General features: G+C 48.5%; 1 protein-coding gene across 2 annotated transcripts in view; it reads left to right on the top strand.

The window, feature by feature from the left end:
* Dlg5 (discs large MAGUK scaffold protein 5) overlaps positions 1-18,662 on the top strand; it is a 154,387-nt gene that overhangs the window by 81,242 nt on the left and 54,483 nt on the right. For both annotated transcript variants that reach the window (XM_004657990.3, XM_045137245.1), the window contains exons 3-5: positions 129-291; positions 2,274-2,417; positions 2,967-3,150. In XM_004657990.3, the coding sequence (XP_004658047.2) occupies positions 129-291; positions 2,274-2,417; positions 2,967-3,150 (491 nt within the window). The remainder of the gene's footprint in view (positions 1-128; positions 292-2,273; positions 2,418-2,966; positions 3,151-18,662) is intronic.

The following is an 18,662-nucleotide window of genomic DNA, read 5'->3' as shown; positions in this document are numbered from 1 at the left end:
GGGCTGCCACCGGACCCGCCCGTGGGGCCATGAGGAGCCTAGACAAGCCGCGAACCCCCGAACAGGGCTGGCGCCTTTGGAATGCCGTGAGAATGGACGCTCACGTGTGTTGACCTGCCTGTCCGTAGGAACCACGGGGAAGGCGCCGTCGCCACCGCCCCCGCTCCCCAAGCAGCAGATCAGCGACAAGGTGGACAACCTCTCCATTCAGTTGCGCCTGATGACTCGGGAGAGAAATGAGCTGCGCAAGCGCCTGGCCTTCGCCACTCATGGAGCGACCTTTGACAAGAGGTAGGGAGCTCCTGTCTGCCCAGCTCCCCGGCGCTGTCCCAGAGTTACTGTGTCGCCTTCCAGCCACTTCCTCTTAGGTCCTGGGTTCCAGGGTTCCCCTTTTCCAAACCTCAAATACTTCCCAGAGGCAGAACCTGAAGCCTGGGGAGTTTGGGGGGGGGTCAGGATATGGCCACAGGCTTGTTCAGCTTCCTCCAAGTGAAAATCAGAGCCTGTGGCTTGAATCACACAGCTCAGGATTGAACTGGAAGTGTGAGTAGCCTTCAAGCTCTGGGAGAGACACTGGCAAGTGATGGCTTGCACGAGAGGCGGGCTCCTGTGTGAGCTTCTTAGCAGGGAAGTTAGTCAGTCTTTGTTCCCGCCTCAAAAGTGATGTGCGCTGGGGGGAGGGGCTGGTCCAACTTGGTGCCTTTCAGTGGGTGATTAGATGGGCTCTTTTTGTTTGTTTGTTTTAGTTTATTTATTTGAGAGAGACAGAAAGAGCACACACACACGTTCAACACCCCAGCACTCAACGTAAGCCAGATGCACCAGGTGGTACAATGAGTCTGGAGTTCGTTTGCAGGGGCTACAGATCCTGGTGTGCCCGCTATCGCCCTCTCTCTCTCTCTCTCTCATGAACAAATAAAAAATAAAATTAAAAAAGAAAATCAAAACAGAGGCAAATAGAGAATGGGCGCACCAGGGCCTCTAGTCACTGCAACAAACTCCATACGCATGTGCCACCTTGTGTATTGGGCTTATGGGGATCCTGGGGAATCAAACTTGGGTTCTTAGGTTTCATAGGCAAGTGCTTTAATGGGTAAGCCATCTCTCCAGCCCCTAGATGGCCTGTGGTTTGTCATTACTCCTCTCTGGTCCTGTGCCTGCCACACAGCATGCTTCCTCCGTGTCTTGCTAGCTATGTCCCATTGCTGGGCCTGTGTGTGTAAGCACGTGTGTGCATATACACACCATTGTTTCCCCGGAGGAGCTCAGCCTGCTTCATTGTGGCCTGGAGTTTCCTGCGTCATGAACACATTAGTTGTTCTCTGTGCAGATTCAACCTGGCATCTTTTTTTGTTTGTTTGTTTTGAAAACATCTTTGCTCCTTTTCTTGAGATTTTTAGTTTCTGACCCCTTGCAAACACGTTTGCTGAGGTTGCTCTAGGGAAGCATGCCCCAGCATCCCCCAGAGAGCTTGCTAAAGCACAAGAGAGCTGGAGCGATGGCTTAGCGGTTAAGGCGGTTGCCTGCAAAGCCAAAGGACCCAGGTTCGATTCCCTGGTTCCCACGTAAAACCAGATGCACAAGGTGGTACATGCATCTGTAGTTTGTCTGCAGTGGCTAGAGGTCCTGGTCTCTCTCTCTCTCTGTCTACCTCTCTTTTTCATAAACAAAATAAAAATAAAATTAAAAAAAATCACAGGACGCTAGTTTCCCTTCCAGCCCTTCAGAGCCTGTGCTTCAGGAGACCTGTGTTTGCACTCCTGACCAGGTTCCAGGTCACACCAGTGCTGCTGGTCTGGGGGCCTCACTCTTAGAAACACTACTCTTGGCCAGTGTCCTCAGCTTAACTTGCACACTGAGGTTCTCTGGGGCATTTAGAGCTGTCCCGGTTTTGCATGTCACCCCCAGAAATGCTGATGTATTTGGTCTGGACACTGGTGTTCGATATATGCATCCCAGGTGAGAATCTCTATTCTGAAGACTGTGGAAGCTTCACAACAGGTTTCTAGTGGGCTCAGACCTGAAGCTCAGTCTCCTGGAAAGTTCTTAAGAGAGCCAGTTAGCCTCTTACAGCCTTTGAGGCCCACGCCACAGGCTCAGCTGGCCGTGGCTCCCTCCACTGGGACACACTGCCTCTGTTGCCTTGGGGAGGCCAGGACAGCTAGTTTAACAGTCAGCAGGAGGCGATGGGAGCCGCTGAGTGCAGGACAGAGCCCGAGGTTAGAGGGGCTTTTGAGGCCTGTGTTCACGGGGCTGTTTGTTCCTGGGCCCAGGCCCTACCACAGGCTGAACCCCGACTATGAGAGGTTGAAGATCCAGTGTGTACGAGCCATGTCAGACCTCCAGAGCCTGCAGAACCAGCACACCAACGCCCTGAAGAGGTGTGAGGAGGTGGCCAAGGAGACGGACTTCTATCAGTGAGTGTCCAGCTCAGCACGACCCCTGGCATTTGTGGCTTCTGCCCTTTGCCCCCTGATGGGATCGTGGGGGGGGGGGCTCTGGTTTGAACCCTGCCTCTGCCTCTTAGAAAACAGCTTGCCTTCTGTTGTGGCTCTTGGTTCCAGTTTTCTTCGATGTAACGTGAGTCTTCACATCGTTGTAGGGCCAGCTTCAGAAGCCAGTAGATATTAAAGAGATTTACACCGTGAGGTGGAGGCCAGGCAGACCTGGGTCTCCACGGCAGCTTTTTCCCATGGCACAGGCTCTCCTTGGGTCTTCTAGACCCAAGATGTTTCCCCCATGCCCCGGGCACAAAGGCAGAGGTGGAGACCATCTTTTCTCCTTGGACATACCTGTATCCCTTTGGGTGATGGGGGTTTTTAAATCATTTGAGTATGTGATTTGGCTGTTTACTGGCTTGGGATCCTGTCCTTGGTCTTCCTAGGGACCTAGGGCTTGGCAGGGCTGGTGGGCGCAGGAGTGTTGGGTGGGCGGGTGGGACTCACTGTGTGTGCATGGGCTTCCAGCACCCTCCACAGCCGGCTCCTGAGCGACCAGACTCAGCTGAAGGATGACGTGGACATGCTGAGGCGGGAGAATGGGAAGCTGCTGAGGGAGCGGAACCTGCTGCAGCAGTCCTGGGAAGACATGAAGCGACTGCGTGAGGAGGACCAGAAGGAGATCGGTGACCTCCGGGCCCAGCAGCAGCAGGTAGGGGAGCCTGGTGGCTGTGGGCAGGCTGAGGCCTGTCACCCACCTACCCGGCCATATCTGCCCACTCACATACCCAGCCATTCACCTATCCACCTGCCTGTCTAACAGTCCACCTACTTTCCAAACATTTATTTGTTTGTTTGACCATTTACAAATATTTCTTTCCTATTTATTTAAGAGAGAGAGAGAGAGAAAATGGATGCACCAGAGCCTCTAGCCACTGCAAATGAAGCATCTGGCTTACATGGGTACTGAGGAATTGAACCTGGGTCCATGGGCCTCATAGGCAAGTGCCTGAGCCATCTAAGCCATCTCTCCAGCCCAGTTTACAAGTATTTTGGGGAAGTCTGCCTCCTGTGAGCAATTGAAAATTTGGCAAGCAAACCCTCTGCCCTTATTCTCCGAGGAGCTTCAGTCCAGTGAGAGAGGCCGGGCAGTCACACAGCCATCTATCTGAGTGTCATGTTGAGTGTTTCAGGGGCTGCGTATGCGGCATCCGTGTGGCGTAGCGGAGAGATGTGACTGAGTCTGAGGTCTGGGAGGCTCCTGGGACTGGATTCCTTTGCAGGGGTCATGTGATCTCACTGGTGGAAAGATGTTGACAAGCAGGAGCCCAGTGTAGTATAGGTACTCCTGACAGGCTTTGTGTGGTGAGGGGGTAGTGGAAGATTCGAGACAGACAGAAGTTTCTGGAAGCCTGCAGACAGTCTGGCCAAGTAGAGCATATCTGGTCCCCAAGCCGTAGCAAGAGTTTTGAAGCTTGCCTGAAACATAGATAGTCTGCTGTAGTCTAAATAATATCTCCATTGCTTTCTTTTTTTAATTTACAATATCTGTTTGTTTATTTATTTATTTTATAAATATATATATTTTTAATTTTATTTATTTATTTATTTGAGAGCAACAGACACACAGAGAGAAAGACAGGTAGAGGGAGAGAGAGAGAATGGGCGCGCCAGGGCTTCCAGCCTCTGCAAACGAGCTCCAGACGCGTGCGCCCCCTTGTGCATCTGGCTAACGTGGGACCTGGGGAACCGAGCCTCGAACCGGGGTCCTTAGGCTTCACAGGCAAGCGCTTAACCGCTAAGCCATCTCTCCAGCTCAATTTTTTTTAAATATATATATTTTTAAATTTTATTTATTTATTTATTTGAGAGCAACAGACACAGAGAGAATTTATTTTCTATTTATATATCTGCATGCCAGTGTCTCTTGCCACTACAAATGCCAGATAGTTATGTTACTTTTTTTTTTTTTTTTTGGTTGTTTCAAGGTAGGGACTCTCTCTAGTCCAGGCTGACCTTGAACTTACAGCGATCCTCCTACCTCAGCCTCCTGAGTGCTAAGATTAAAGGCGTGTGCCACCATGCCCAGGAGAGAGAGAGAGGGAGGGAAGAAGAGAGAGAGAGAGAGAGAGACAGACAGAGAGAAAGAAACAGAGAATGGGCACACCAGGGCCTCTAGCTGCTGCTAGTGAACTCCTGATGCATGGACCACCTTGTGCATCTGGCTTACATGGGTCCTGGGGAATTGCAGGCAAGCGCCTGAAGTGCTAAGTTCTTAAGGCCTTCCTTGACTTTCATACCTTGTTTGTGAAGGTACAGGCTAGTTGTTTTATAGGATGTCCCTCAGCTTGGATTTGCTGACCCTTGTGGTTTGGTTCCATTTATGCGTCCTTGGTGGCAGTGTTAAAAAAGCGACACTGAGTTCTTGTTGTGTCCTATTGAACAGGACGTGCTCTGGTTTTGTTTGGCCCATTACTGATGATTACTCTTTGGTCATTTGACCAAGGTGTTACCTCCAGTCTTCTCCACAGTAGGAATACCTGGCTTCCTTTTGCCCCCTCCCGCCCCCGCCCCACTCTCCTCTCTCTCTCTCTCTCTCTCTCTCTCTCTCCCTTCTCATACTTAGCAGGTTATAATCTATCCTCTTGCCTCAGACTGGTATTACGGGAGTGAGCCATCGTGCCCTGGCAATCTCCTTTACTTACTCGGTCAGCCCCTGTGTTTCCCCACTTTCCACGCCCTCTGTGGTTGCCTTCCCTACCTCATGTCCTTCTTTTCTTTTTTTAAAATTTTAATTCTTTTTTTTTTGAGGTAGGGTGGGTCTCACTCTAACACACAATGACCTGGAATTCACTATGTAGTCTCAGGTGGCCTCGAACTCACGATGATTCCCCTACCTCTGCCTCCCGAGGGCTGGGATTAGAGGTGTGCGTGACCTGTGCCCTTCGTGCTCTTTCTGAGCCCTGATGCCCCTCACCGTCCTCCTGTCCCAGTCCTAAATCCCAGCAGGCTTTGACCCCTCCTCTGCTCCCACAGGCATGGCCTTCCGTCTTTCTGTGCCTCATCTAGAGGCTGCAAGATCAAATTATTCAGAAAGAGGGAACACATGGGTTTCTTTTCTTTTTTTGTTGTGTTTTGAGATAGGATCTCACTCTAGTTCAGGCTGACCTGGAATTCAGTATATAGTCTCAGGCTGGCCTGGAACTCTCCGCAATCCTCCTACCTCTGACTCCCAAAGTGCTCGGGTTAAAAGCGTGTGCCACCACGCCCAGCTTCTTTTTCTTCTTTTTTTTTTTTGAGGTGAGGCCTCATTCTATTGACTTGCAACTCACTTTGTATACCCAGACTGGCCTTAAACTCTTGTCTACCCTCCTACCTCTGCCTCTCCAGTGCTGAGATTAAAGTCATACGCCACCATGCCATGCTTTCTTTTAATTATTTTTCTTATTTTTGTAAAATTAATATGTGCTTTATAAGAAATGAGAGAAGAAATAATTTTAAAAAATTTTTGTTTATTTTTATTTATTTATTTGAGAGTGACAGAGAGAGAAAGAAGGAGAGCGAGAGAGAGAGAGAGAGAGACAGAGAATGGGTGTGCCAGGGCCTCCAGCCACTGCAAACAAACTCCAGATGCATGCACCCACTTGTGCATCTGGCTAACGTGGGTCCTGGGGAATTGAGCCTTGAATCAGGGTCCTTAGGCTTCACAGGCAAGCGCTTAACTGCTAAGCCATCTCAACCGCCCGAAATAAACTTATTTTTTAAAAAGGGGACTGGAGAAATTGCTCAGTGGTTAAAGTCACTTGCTTAAAAAGCCTGATGGCCCAAGTTCAATTCCCCAGTACCCACATAACGCCAGATGCACAAAGTGGCGCATGCATCTGAAGGTCATTTGCAGTGGCAAGAGACCCTGGCATGCCCATTCTCCTTTTCTCTCTGCCTCTATGTCTGTCTACTTGCAAATAAATAAATAAACTTATTTAAAAAATGACAGAAGAGTCAAACAATATAGACATTTGAAAAGAAAAAAGTAGCCAGGCATGATGATTCATGCCTTTAATCCCAGGACTTGGGAGGCAGAGGTAGAAGGAGGCTGTGAGTTCTTATTTTCACTGCCTAGAAATGACTGCCATGAGTGTCTTGCGCAGGCAGACTGAGATTTGCATGTGAACATGGCGAGCCCTTCACTTCTATTAGCTTCCCAACATGGAGTCATGCGGTGCGGCTTGTTGCTTAGCATGTCCCGTGCTTCATTGTGTCCCAGCACAACTTCTGCTTTGTTGTTTTGCAGAATATTGAGTTACAGAAAAGCACTGCATTTGATTTAACCGGTCTCCTTTTGACTGACCCTGAAGCTATTTTCAGTATTTTTCCATTATGCATGTCATTCTATTGAAAATCCATGGTTCCTCTTCCTTCTCTGATGCTGTTGAGCTCTTCTGTGGAGGACTTGGCGCAGGCTCCGTGCCCGGACCTGCGGTGGATCTTTCGAGAGACTTTGTGGTGAGCTCTCTGACTAGGGGAGCTGGCGCTGTGGATTCAGGCCTCGCTGTGCATAGGTTGGTATTTACCTGCGAGACTTGACTGCGTCTTGGGAGGGAAGAGGACATAGATGCAGGCCAGGTCTGCGGAGCCTGGCTGGGCCAAGAGCCCTGTGGGCAGCAGAGAGATCCCACCACCTCCATCTGCTTTGGAGAACGTGCCACAACACTGTGCCTCCTTTCTCTGGCCCTTTAGGGCCCAGGAGGGGTGTGTGTGTGCCCGCGCATGCACGTGGAACATTGCTTTAAGGGCAGAGTGAGATAGACTTTAATGAGGAAGAATTATGCCAGCTGTGGTGAGTGCCAACTCTCATGCATGGAATTCTCCTGTGTAGGTCCATCTTTTGCATGTCCACAAAAAGTCTGCAAAAGGACTCAGAGACTTCAGAGTTTTAGGTATCTTTAGAGGCAAAAACAAACATCTCCAAATTCAGGCATGGTGGCACATGCTTTTAATTTTTTTTTTGTTCATTTTTTATTTATTTATTTGAGAGCGACAGACAGAGAGAGAAAGAGAGATAGAGGGAGAGAGAGAGAATGGGTGTGCCAGGGCTTCCAGCACTGCAAACGAACTCCAGACGCGTGCGCCCCCTTGTGCATCTGGCTAACGTGGGACCTGAGGAACCGAGCCTTGAACCGGGGTCCTTAGGCTTCACAGGCAAGTGCTCAACCGCTACGCCATCTCTCCAGCCCGGCACATGCTTTTAATCCCCGCACTTGGGGGGCAGATGTAGGAGGATCACAGTGAGTTCAAGGACACCCTGAGACTACATAGTGAGTTCCTGGCCAGAGTGAGACCCTACCTCGAAAAACAAAACAAGCAAACTAAAAAAAAAAAGAAAGAAAAGAAATCTCCAAAGCGATCCTTTGAAGGAACTCGAAAGACTTGGCTCTGCCGAAGCAGGTGGTGGGGACCAGCTATGGTCCATGAAGGCGTGAGGGGCAGGAGCGGCAGGCTAGGCTCTGTGCTCCTTCTTTGCTCTGGGGTCAATGGTGGTGCCCACAGGAGGGCCAGGTGGCACCCTCTGTCTTACCTGGAGCTGCCTGTCCCTTCCCTTCCTCATTGCCTGCTGCCATTTTGTTTCCACCTTTGCCCCCAGTCTCGGCTCACTTAACCTTTGCCTTGGGTTTCTTCTCTGAGGTCGTCTTACTGCACGTGTGTCGGTGGCCGCGCCTCACAGCCGTGCTGGGGATTGAGCACAGGGATTTCCCCGCACAGCCAGCTAGCTCTCCTGATTGCTGGACTCCTAAAGTGCTGGCACCGGTGCCTCTGGGTGAAACACTCAGCAGACTGCCTTTGGCCTAAACTTGTCAGGGTAGGATCAAAACCCAGGATGAAGCTGGGCGTGGTGGCGCACGCCTGTAATCCCAGCACTCGGGAGGCAGAGGCAGGAGGATCGCCATGAGTTCGAAGCTGCCCTCAGACCGCATAGTGAATTCCAGGTCAGCCTGGGCTAGAGTGAGACTCTACCTCGCAAAACAAAAAATAAAACCCAGGATGAGGAAAAATGAGGGCCCTCAGGTGTTGCTGATGGACTCTGAGCATGGTATGCCATGGAAGAGGGGAAGGAGGAACGCGACAGTCAGAAGATGGGAAGAAGTGTTTGAAATGCTGTCCTCGGGACATGAAGAGGCAGGACACGTGTGACCTCGCAGTGACTGCTGATGCTTGAACGAGACCTGCATAATATTGAGCCCGTCAGCGTATCATCATAGATGATGGAGAAGGGTAAAAATAAAAGCAGTCACTAGTTAGAAAGAAAAAAGTGTTCAGGATAAGGGGGCAGGTTGGTGGGGATGCAAGCAAGTCATGGAACTGAGATTACCATCAAAATACACTATGCATAGGTATGAGAATTGCCAATTAAAAAAACAGTTAAAGTGCTGGAGAGATGGTTTAGTGGTTAAGGCACTTGCCTCTGTAGCCTAAGGACCCAGGTTCAATTCCCCAGAATCCACAACAGGCAGATGCACCAGGTGACACATGCACATAAGGTTACGCATGTGCACAAGGTGGCGCAGGCATCTGGAGCCCAGCTGCAGTGGCTAGAGGCCCTAGTGCACCGTATCTCTCTCTTTCTCATTTAAAAAAAAAAAAAAAAACGAAACAAAACATAAAAACAGTTAACGAGGGGCTGGAGAGATGGCTCAGCGATTATGGTACTTGCCTGCAAAGCCTAACTACCTGGGTTTGATGCCCCAGCACCCATGTAAAGCCAAATGCATGGTGGCATATGCATCTGGAGTTCGTTCGCAGCAGCTGGAGGCTCCAGCATGCCCATTCTCTCGCTCGCTCTCTTTTTCTATTTTTGTTTGCTTGCTAATAAATAAATAAAAATATTTTTTTAAAAAACCAGTTAAAGAAAAAGTAAAATGGAGTAGCCTTTGTGAGAAACCACGTAGCAATTCCTCAAAAAGTTGAATAGCAATTCCCAGGTAAGCCGGCAATCCGGAATTGGAAATATCTGCCTACACAGAAAGCAGGAGACATGAGTGTTTACAGTAATCGGCTTCCGAGCAGCCAGACAGTAGAAGCAGCCCAGATGTCCGTTAGTGGATGAGTGACTACGTATGCCGTAGTCCTTCAGTGGACTTTTATTCAGCATAAACAGATGCGTGTGCTAACGTAGGCACATCTTAAAACCACTTGGCAGATGTATTAGTTTTCCATTACTGAAATGAAGACCTGGCACAGTCAGCTTATTAGGAATAAAGACTTATTTCAAGTTTTTATATTTTTATTTGTGAGTAGAAAGAGAAGGAGGGGGGGGGAGGGAGGGAGTGTATGGGCACACCAGGGCCTCTTGCCACTGCAAACGAATTCCAGGCATAGGCACCACTTTGTGCAAGTGGCTTTGCTTGGGCACTAGGCAATCGAACCTCAGTCTGGCAGGCTTTGCAAACAGACACTTTGTGCACACGCGTCACCTTGTGCATCTGGCTTACGTGGGTTCTGGGGAATCGAACCTGGGTCCTTAGGTTTTGCAGGCAAGCACCTTAACTGCTAAGCCATCTCTCCAGCCCATTGAGGAATATTTTCAATCCAAACTACAGTTGCAAGCTAAGGAAGCTGGCCTCAAAGTACAGCAGAGGATGGCTCCAAGTATGCCAGGGGTAGAACAGGGAAGTGTGTAGAGAATATCTGTGATGGGCTGGAGAGATGGCTTAGCGGTTAATCGCTTGCCTGTGAAGCCTAAGGACCCTGGTTCGAGGCTCGATTCCCTAGGACCCAAATTAGTCAGATGCACAAGGAGGAGCACGCATCTGGAGTTCATTTGCAGTGGCTGGAGGCCCTGGCGCGCCCATTCTCTCTCTCCCTTTGCCTTTTTCTCTGTCGCTCAAATAAATTTAAAAAGAGAGAGAGAGAGAGAGAGAATATCTGTGTTTTTCTTGAGCCCTGTTCTCACTCTGTAACCCTGGCTGACCTGAACCACCCTACGCACACCACGCTGGCTTTGAACCTCCAGCAAAGCAATTGTCTCAGCCTCGTGAGTGCTGGGTCACGGGCTGCACCACCGCTTCCAGCAGGTAGAGGGGCCTCAGGGGTGCCGAAAATGTTCTGAAATTGGACTGTGGTTTTACAACTGTGGAGAGTCACATCCTGTGCATGTGCTGAACTGCTGAGTTGCACACTATAAAAGGGTGGATTGTGTCATATGTCATTTATAAAGGCAAGAGACTTGAGTTTGCACACACTCATTCAGTAAAGAAAAGGAAATAAGAAACAACCCACAAATCTTAGCTCAGCACGGCAAAGCGCGTCTGTTATTCCGATTCTGAGGAGGCTGAGGCAGGAGGCTTATGAGCTGTGGAGTAGCTTGGGCTACATAGTGAGTTCCAGAACCACATGGTCAATGAGGTGGGGCCTGTGTCAAACACATTAATAAGGCTGGGGTGGTGGATCAGTGATTAAAGGCACTTGCTTGCAAGTCCTGCTCGCCTGAGTTCGATTCTGCAGTGCCCACATAAAGCCACATGTACAAAGCGGCACATGAATCTGGAGTTCATTTGCAGTGGCTGGAGGCCCTGGTGTGCCCATTCTCTCCCAGTCTCTGCTTACAAGTGAATAAGTAAAAATACTTTTAAAAAATGAATGAATGTGGGCTGGAGGAGTGGCTTAGTGATTAAGGCACTTGCCTGCAAAGCCAAAGGAACCAGGTTTGATTCCCCAAAACCCACGTTAGCCAGATGCACAAGGGGGGCACACACGTCTGGAGTTCGTCTGCAGTGGCTGGAGGCCCTGGCGCGCCCATTCTCACACACTCTCTCTCCCTCATTCTCTGTCAAATAAATAACTAAATAAATAATAAAATATTTTTAAAAATGAGTAAATGAATCAAAAGAAACAAAAATCTTTCCCCGCAAGGCCTGAAGATTCTGTGCCTTCCCTTCTCTGGCTTTGTGAAGACCTTTGGGACACTGCGCTTGCCACCTCTCCGCCCCCCCTTTCTCCTCTGTTCCCCTAATGAATGAAGGTCTTTCTCCCTGTCTCCATCCCATTCCCAACCCTCGTTTCTTTTCCTATAGTGGTTGCTTTTGGTGGCAGGGTTGACCATGGCGGACTTGGCTTAGCCTTGGTCATTGAGATCCTCAGATCAGGTCAGGTACGCTGGACTCTGTTGAATGCCATCCTAGGCCTCCAGTCGCCAGGGAGGCTGGGCTGTCGCCACAGGGAGACTCGTTGTGGACCCGCTGTTTTCCTGATGTTCTCTCTTTCACCATGTCTGGGCAGGGGCTCGGCCGAGGGACAGCCAGGTGGTTGATTGGCCTGTACCAGAGGAAGTAGGGCCCATGGGCTAGCCACAGGCTCGCTACCCACTGGGCGTGGGGGCAAAGGTCAGCTCCACTGGACAAGGCTGGTTTTGTTGCTTGGTTCCTCCCACGCCTTGTAAACTTGAAGAGGCCCTTGCAGAGTAAATGGTGCTATTTGACTTGCATGTTTGCTGGAGGGATTTGTGGGGCCTCCCAGTCACTCTGCATGATTTATCTCAGAGGAAATGAGGCGACCCTGGTGGGAGAGGTGGCGCGGCGCCTGGGCCTCAGCCCCTCTTCCACTCGAGAGCAGCAGACAGGTGGTGTGTGTGTGTGTGTGTGTGTGTGTGTGTGTGTGTGTGTACACAACGTGGGAGAAGAACCAGGCCTGCAGCCTTTTGTAGGTCGGAATGCTCCATCTTGGATTCTTCTGAATTGTACCAGACATGCTGAGGAGGTCCCAGGGAGAAATGACAGGCCTTGGTTGGGAAAGTGAAGTAGAAGGTGTTTTTACATCATTCTTTCTTTCTTTACTAAAATAATGCATATTGTACGGTTTAAAAAGGAGACCTCCCTGCAAACATTAATAAAATCAAATGAGCCCAGTCTCACATTGTAGAAATGACCAACCTCTGTGTAACCCTTGGCGTATATTCTCCTGGTAATGTTTTCTGTTGCGTTTAATACACACACACACACACACACACACACACACACACACACGGAATGTTGGTTTTATTTCCTGACGTTTACCCTGCAGTTTCACCCTACAGTGTGGCATGGATCTCCTTACATTTTCTGTTACTTTGAACATCCCACAACCTGTTTGTTTTATAGTTTTGTTGTTTGTGTCATGTGCACTCTACCCTGTGTGTGTTGAGTATTTTGATGGTCAAAACCTTTTCCTTCTTCTTTTTTTTTTTTTTTTTTTCGAGTTAGAGGTAGGGTCACACTCTAGCTCAGGCTGACCTGGAATTCACTCTGTATTCTCAGGGTGGCCTTGAACTCACGGTGATCCTCCTACCTCTGCCTCTCGAGTGCTGGGATTAAAGGTGTGCGCCACCATAAGAGTTTTCCTACGGACACAAATGCATCTACATGGTTTGTTCTATGTTTTAAATTTTGATTATTTTTATTTTTTTTAATTTACTTATGTATTTGGAGGGGGAAGACAGAGAGAGTGTGGGTGCACCAGGGCTTCCTGCCACTGCGAGTGAGCTCTGGGTGCTTGCACTACTTAGTGCATCTGGCTTTATATAGGTCCTGGGAAATTGAACTCTGGTCTTTAGGCTTTGCAGGCAAGTGCCTTAACTTCTGAGCCATCTCTACAGCCCTTAATTTTGATCCTTAAAGGTAAAGCTGTTAGGTTTAAGGCAGTGTCCATAATCTTTTTCACTGGGCCTGGCCAATTCATTTGAGAAACCCACAAAGCTGTTAAGAGTTTCCTCTCTCCCTACTGTGTCTCCATCTTTCAAATATACTATTTAAGTCCATAAAGTTAAATATCTTTCCAAGGTATCCAAAATGTTTTCCTCTTTTCTTAGTCTTAGCTGGGAAGGTAAACATGGAAGAGAGAGAGAGAGAGAGAGAGAGAGAGAGAGAGTCTGTGTGTCTCTACTAAGAACATGATGTTCTACTGGTGAAAAGCAAAAAATTCTAGACTAACAAGATAGCATCACGTTCTAGTTGTTGGGAGTTCATGTGATCATAGTTCCCCATCTTTCTTCCGAGGCTGTCAATGATGAAATGCAGGCATGATTCTGAGCCCTTGTGAGAGAAGTTGAGAAATGTCTGGGGCCTGCGAACCTCCTGAGAGGCCTGGATGCTGTCCCAAGGGAGGGAGAGAAGGCTGCCCAAGGCCACAGTGAGCGGAAGCCAGGAGTATCAGGGAGGTGGAGTTAGGCTCACTACAAACAAACCTCATTCAGGTTTCACTTGGGAGCCCAACACACGGTGGAGGGAACCATGGTGCAAACAGGACAGGGTCTGTTTTCTCTCTCCATTCTGTTTTTTTTTTTTTTTTCTTTTAAACAGCTTCCATAATTATAGACAATAAGCCATGGGTGAGAGGTAGGCTCCAGAATTGGTCATGGTCTGGCAAAGATGGTACCTGCTAAATTGCAGCCCTGCTCAGGTCTTTGTGAGGAAGGTCTCTGTGTCATTCAAGGCTGCCTTGAAGTGGTTTCTTAATGAAAGCTGGAGAGAGAGCCTTTGAATGTTGACTCGGGACTGCCCCCATGTGGGGAACCTGGGCAATGGCAGCGATGTCTTTGTTGCAGGTAAACCAGGGTTCTTAGGAGTCCTGAGGGTTTTCATCAGACTTGCTCTTGGGAGTGGGGGAGTTTCCTTTTCTTAAAAGTATACTTATTTAAATATTTATGGAGAGAGAGAGAAAAAGAGAAACTGAATGAGCGTGTGTGAGTGAGTATGGGTGCTCCAGGGCCTCCTGCCTCTGCAACCAGACTCCAGACATGGGCACCACGTTGTGCATCTGGCATCGTGTAGGTACTGGGGACTTGAACCCTGGCCGTCAGGCCTTGCAAGCAAGTGCCTTTAACGGATGAGCCATCTCTCCAGCCCCTTGACTGGAGTCTTTTGTACACTGACTGTGCAGTCCTGAGCCGAGGCTGGACCTTATCCAGGCACAGGTAGAAGGCGTGGCAGCCATGGCCGTGGTCATCCTGAGTGAGTCCCACCCTTCTGGAGGGACGGCTTTCCCACGTCTTAGCGACGGCCTTGTTGGAGAATGGCCCTGGTGCTCCTTGTTTGCACACGGAGAGTGCAGGCATCCTCAGTTTGTTATGTGTTCTTGGGCCCAGTTCTCAATGGTTAGTGATTTGAGGGAGACAATAATGCTACTTGGTTTTGGTTTAATTATTTATTTATTTTTAAAAATTTTTGTTCATTTTTATTTATTTATTTGAGAGAGAGAGAGAATGGGTGCACCAGGGCCTCCAGCCACTGCAAACAACCTCCAGATGCATGTGCCCCCTTGTGCATCTGGCTAACGTGGGTCCTGGGGAAATCAAGCCTTGAACTGGGGTCCATAGGCTTCGTAGGCAAGCACTTAACCACTAAGCCATCTCTCCAGCCCTAATTATTTATTTTTTTGAGAGATGGAGAGAGGAAGAGAGGGAGGGAGAGAAAGAGAGAGAATGGGAGCACCAGGGCCTCCAGCCACTGCAAATGAACTCCAGACACATGCACCGCCTTGTGCATCTGACTTACATGAGTCCTGGAGAACCAAACCTGGGTCCTTAGACTTCATAGATAAGTGCCGTAAGCCATCTGTCTAGCCCTTGTTTGTTTATTTATTTATTTATTTTAAATTTTATTTATTTATTTATTTGGGAGCAACAGACAGAGGGAGAAAGAGGCAGAGAGAGAGAGAGAGAGACAGAGAGACAGAGAGAGAGACAGAGAGAGAATGGGCGCACCAGGGCCTCCAGCCACTGCAAACGAACTCCAGATGCGTGCGCCCCCTTGTGCATCTGGCTAACGTGGGTCCTGGGAATCAAGCCTCGAACCGGGGTCCTTAGGCTTCATAGGCAAGCGCTTAACCACTGAGCCATCTCTCCAGCCCATTATTTATTTTTTTTAAGTCAAGTTGACCTGGAACTCCGTTACAGCCAGGCTAGCCTTGCGCTCATGTCGATCTTCTTACTTCAGCGCTAGGATTAAAGGTGTGAGTCACCACGCCCAGCAGAAGAGAATATTGTTCTATGTCTCTCTCACATTATGCTCAGAAATATATTCCAAGTCATTTAAAGATTTCAGTGGGAACATAAAAACTTGAATACTTTTCACAAGTAACAAGAGAGTAAGTTTATGTCCTCAAGGGAGGAAAGCAAGGATCTCTTTCTACAACCAAAGCTCTGACCACAAAGGAAGTCATTGATGGACTTTACCATACTGGAAGTGAAACTTGAGCAAATGTCAGAGCCACATATTGGCAGCAGATAACTGTAATGACTGCAACTAGGAAAGGGTTAGTGTCTAGAATTTTTTAAAAAATTTTGTTCATTTTTATTTATTTGAGAGCGACAGAGAGAGAAAGAGGCAGATAGAGAGAGAGAGAGAGAGAGCAAATGGGCACACCAGGGCCTCCAGCCACTGCAAATGAACTCCAGATGCATGAGCCACCTTGTGCATCTGGCTTATGTGGGTTCTGGGGAATTGAGCCTCAAACCGGGGTCTTTAGGCTTCACAGGCAAGCGCTTAACAGCTAAGCCACCATTCCAGCCCCTAGTGTCTGGAATTTAACAATAACTTCTAGAGGAATTAGCTCAGTGGTAGAGTTCTTGCTCATATGTACACAACTCCCTGGGTTAGAGATGAAAGGAGGAGAGGGGAGGGAAGTCAAAAGATAGGAATGGGGGTTCAGAGACGATGAAGGGGTATCACCTATAGCCATCACAAGAGCTGCCCAGTCTCAGTAGTTAGGGGCAGAAGGTTAAACATCGACTACTGTTTTATTCATGAGATTATCAATACTTAAAAAGTCTGAGTGCACGTCTTTAATCCCCACACTTGGGAGACAGAGGCAGGAGGATCGCTGTGAGTGTGAGGCCAGCCTGGGACTACAGAGTGAATTCCAGGTCAGTCTGGGCTAGAGTGAGACCCGACCTCAAAAACAAAAATAAAAAACAAAGAAGGCGGAGGAGGAGGAGAAGAAGAAACCAACCCTGTTTATAGAATTCTTATTTTATTATTTCCATGAAGGAAGGCAGGGGAGAGGCTGTGGATGGCAGTGATCATCTCTTGAGCAGAGAAAGGAACGCTCTGCATCCACAAATGCTGCCTACTCCCGGCAGTCCTCCGCGAAGCCCTACCTAGACCACGTGCTGTACGAAGCCAGCAGAGATGGTTGCAAACACGGTTAGCGGTGTTGTACTTGCAGGTGGTGGTGGTGGGGGGGAGCGTCAGGCTGAAGGGAGTGAGGGAGTGTCGAGGGGATGATGGGGACATGTGGAAAGGCTGCCCAAGGGCTTTACTGTCCCCTGTGATGTTTTAGGGCCTTGAAAACATTTGAGATGTCATAAAATGATAAGACTGGAACTAAGCCTTGGGCACATAACATTTTGTTACATTATATTCTGTGCTGTGCACTGTGTTTCAGAAAATGGTCTTTTTATTTGTTTGTTTTGATGATCTCATATAGCCCAGGCTGGCCTTGAACTTACTATGGAGCTAGAGATGGCTTTGAACCGATTCTCTAGCCACTTTACTAGTGGGATTACGGGTGTGTACTACCGTATTCTCCTACCAACGGTTGTATTTTAATTTTTAAAAATATTTATTTGCAAGGAGAGAGAGAGAGAGAGAGAGAGAGAGGGAGAAGGAAAGATAGAGAGGAGAGAATGGGTGCACCAGGGCTTCTGGCCACTGTAAGTGAACTCCAGATGTGTGCACCACTTTGTGCATCTGGCTTTACGTGGGTACTGGGGAATCGAACTTGCACCTTAACCTCTGAGCCATCTCTCCAGCTCTAATTTTTTATTGTCTATTTTATAATTTTGTTTCCTTATTTTCAAGCAGAGGGAGATAGAAGAGAGACAGACACAGAGAATGGGTGTGCCTAACAACCCGTGGTCGATTTGTCAGGATCCCTGTAAAGCCAGATGCACAAAGTGGCACATGAGTCTGGAGTTCTTTTGCAGTGGCTGAGTTTTGTACTAGCTGTGTTTATGAGCTGCCTCTGCCTTGGGAGGGGATATTCCGTAGTCCCATGTTGTGGCTCTTGGGGCTGCAGAGATCATGTGATGACTTAGGGCCCATGCATGCAGTGAGCCAGGTGGTTTCCGAGTCATGGGAGCTGCAGGGGCTAAGCCAACCTTTCCGGTTCTATCTGTCATTTGAGAAATAAGGAAGCTGAAAGGAAAAGCAAGAGGTGATGAGTCACCAAAGGTTCAGGTTGCTGCAAGGTGCCTGTGGAGATCAGCACCCTGTTCCTTGCCCCCACCCTGTCAGCTCCTGTAACTTAGAGTAGAGTTTTTCTCACTCTCTCTTTCTTTTTTTTTTAAATTTTTTTTTTATTTTTGTTTTTATTTATTTATTTGAGAGCGACAGACACAGAGAGAAAGACAGATAGAGGGAGAGAGAGAATGGGCGCGCCAGGGCTTCCAGCCTCTGCAAACGAACTCCAGACGCGTGCGCCCCCTTGTGCATCTGGCTAACGTGGGACCTGGGGAACCAAGCCTCAAACCGGGGTCCTTAGGCTTCACAGGCAAGCGCTTAACCGCTAAGCCATCTCTCCAGCCCTCTCTCTCTTTCTTTTTCTCTCTTTCTCTTTTAGTTTTTTTGAGGTAGGGTTTCACTCTAGTCCAGGCTGATCTGGAATTCACTCTGTAGTCTCAGGCTGGCCTTGAACTCAAGGTGATCCTCCTACCTTTGCTGCCCAAACGCTGGGATTAAAGGCATGTGCCACCACACCTGGCTTTTTTCTCTCCATATATATATATATATATATATATGTGTGTGTATGTATATATATATGTATATATATATATATATATATGTATATATATATATTTGTTTTATTTATTTATTTGAGAGCGACTGAAAGAGAAAGAGGCAGAGAGAGAGAGAGAGAGGGAGAGAATGGGCGCGCCAGGGCCTCCAGTCACAGCAAACAAACTCCGGACACGTGCGCCCCCTTGTGCATCTGGCTAACGTGGGTCCTGGGGAATTGAGCCTCGAACCGGGGTCCTTAGGCTTCACAGGCAAGCGCTTAACCACTAGGCAATTTCTCCAGCCCTTCTCTCTCCTTTTATATATAATTTATTTGCAAGGAGAGAGAGAGAATGAGAATGACAGAGGGAATGGGCACACCAGGGCCCCTTGCCATTGCCAACGAACCTCAGATGTATGTGCCACCTTGTGCATCTGGCCTTATGTGGATACTGGGGAATTGAACCCAGTCCATCAGGTT

This window comes from Jaculus jaculus, chromosome 18 (assembly GCF_020740685.1).
Source record: "Jaculus jaculus isolate mJacJac1 chromosome 18, mJacJac1.mat.Y.cur, whole genome shotgun sequence".
In the NCBI taxonomy this organism is placed as follows: domain Eukaryota; kingdom Metazoa; phylum Chordata; class Mammalia; order Rodentia; family Dipodidae; genus Jaculus; species Jaculus jaculus.
This window is presented reverse-complemented; position numbering and strand designations above follow the sequence as displayed.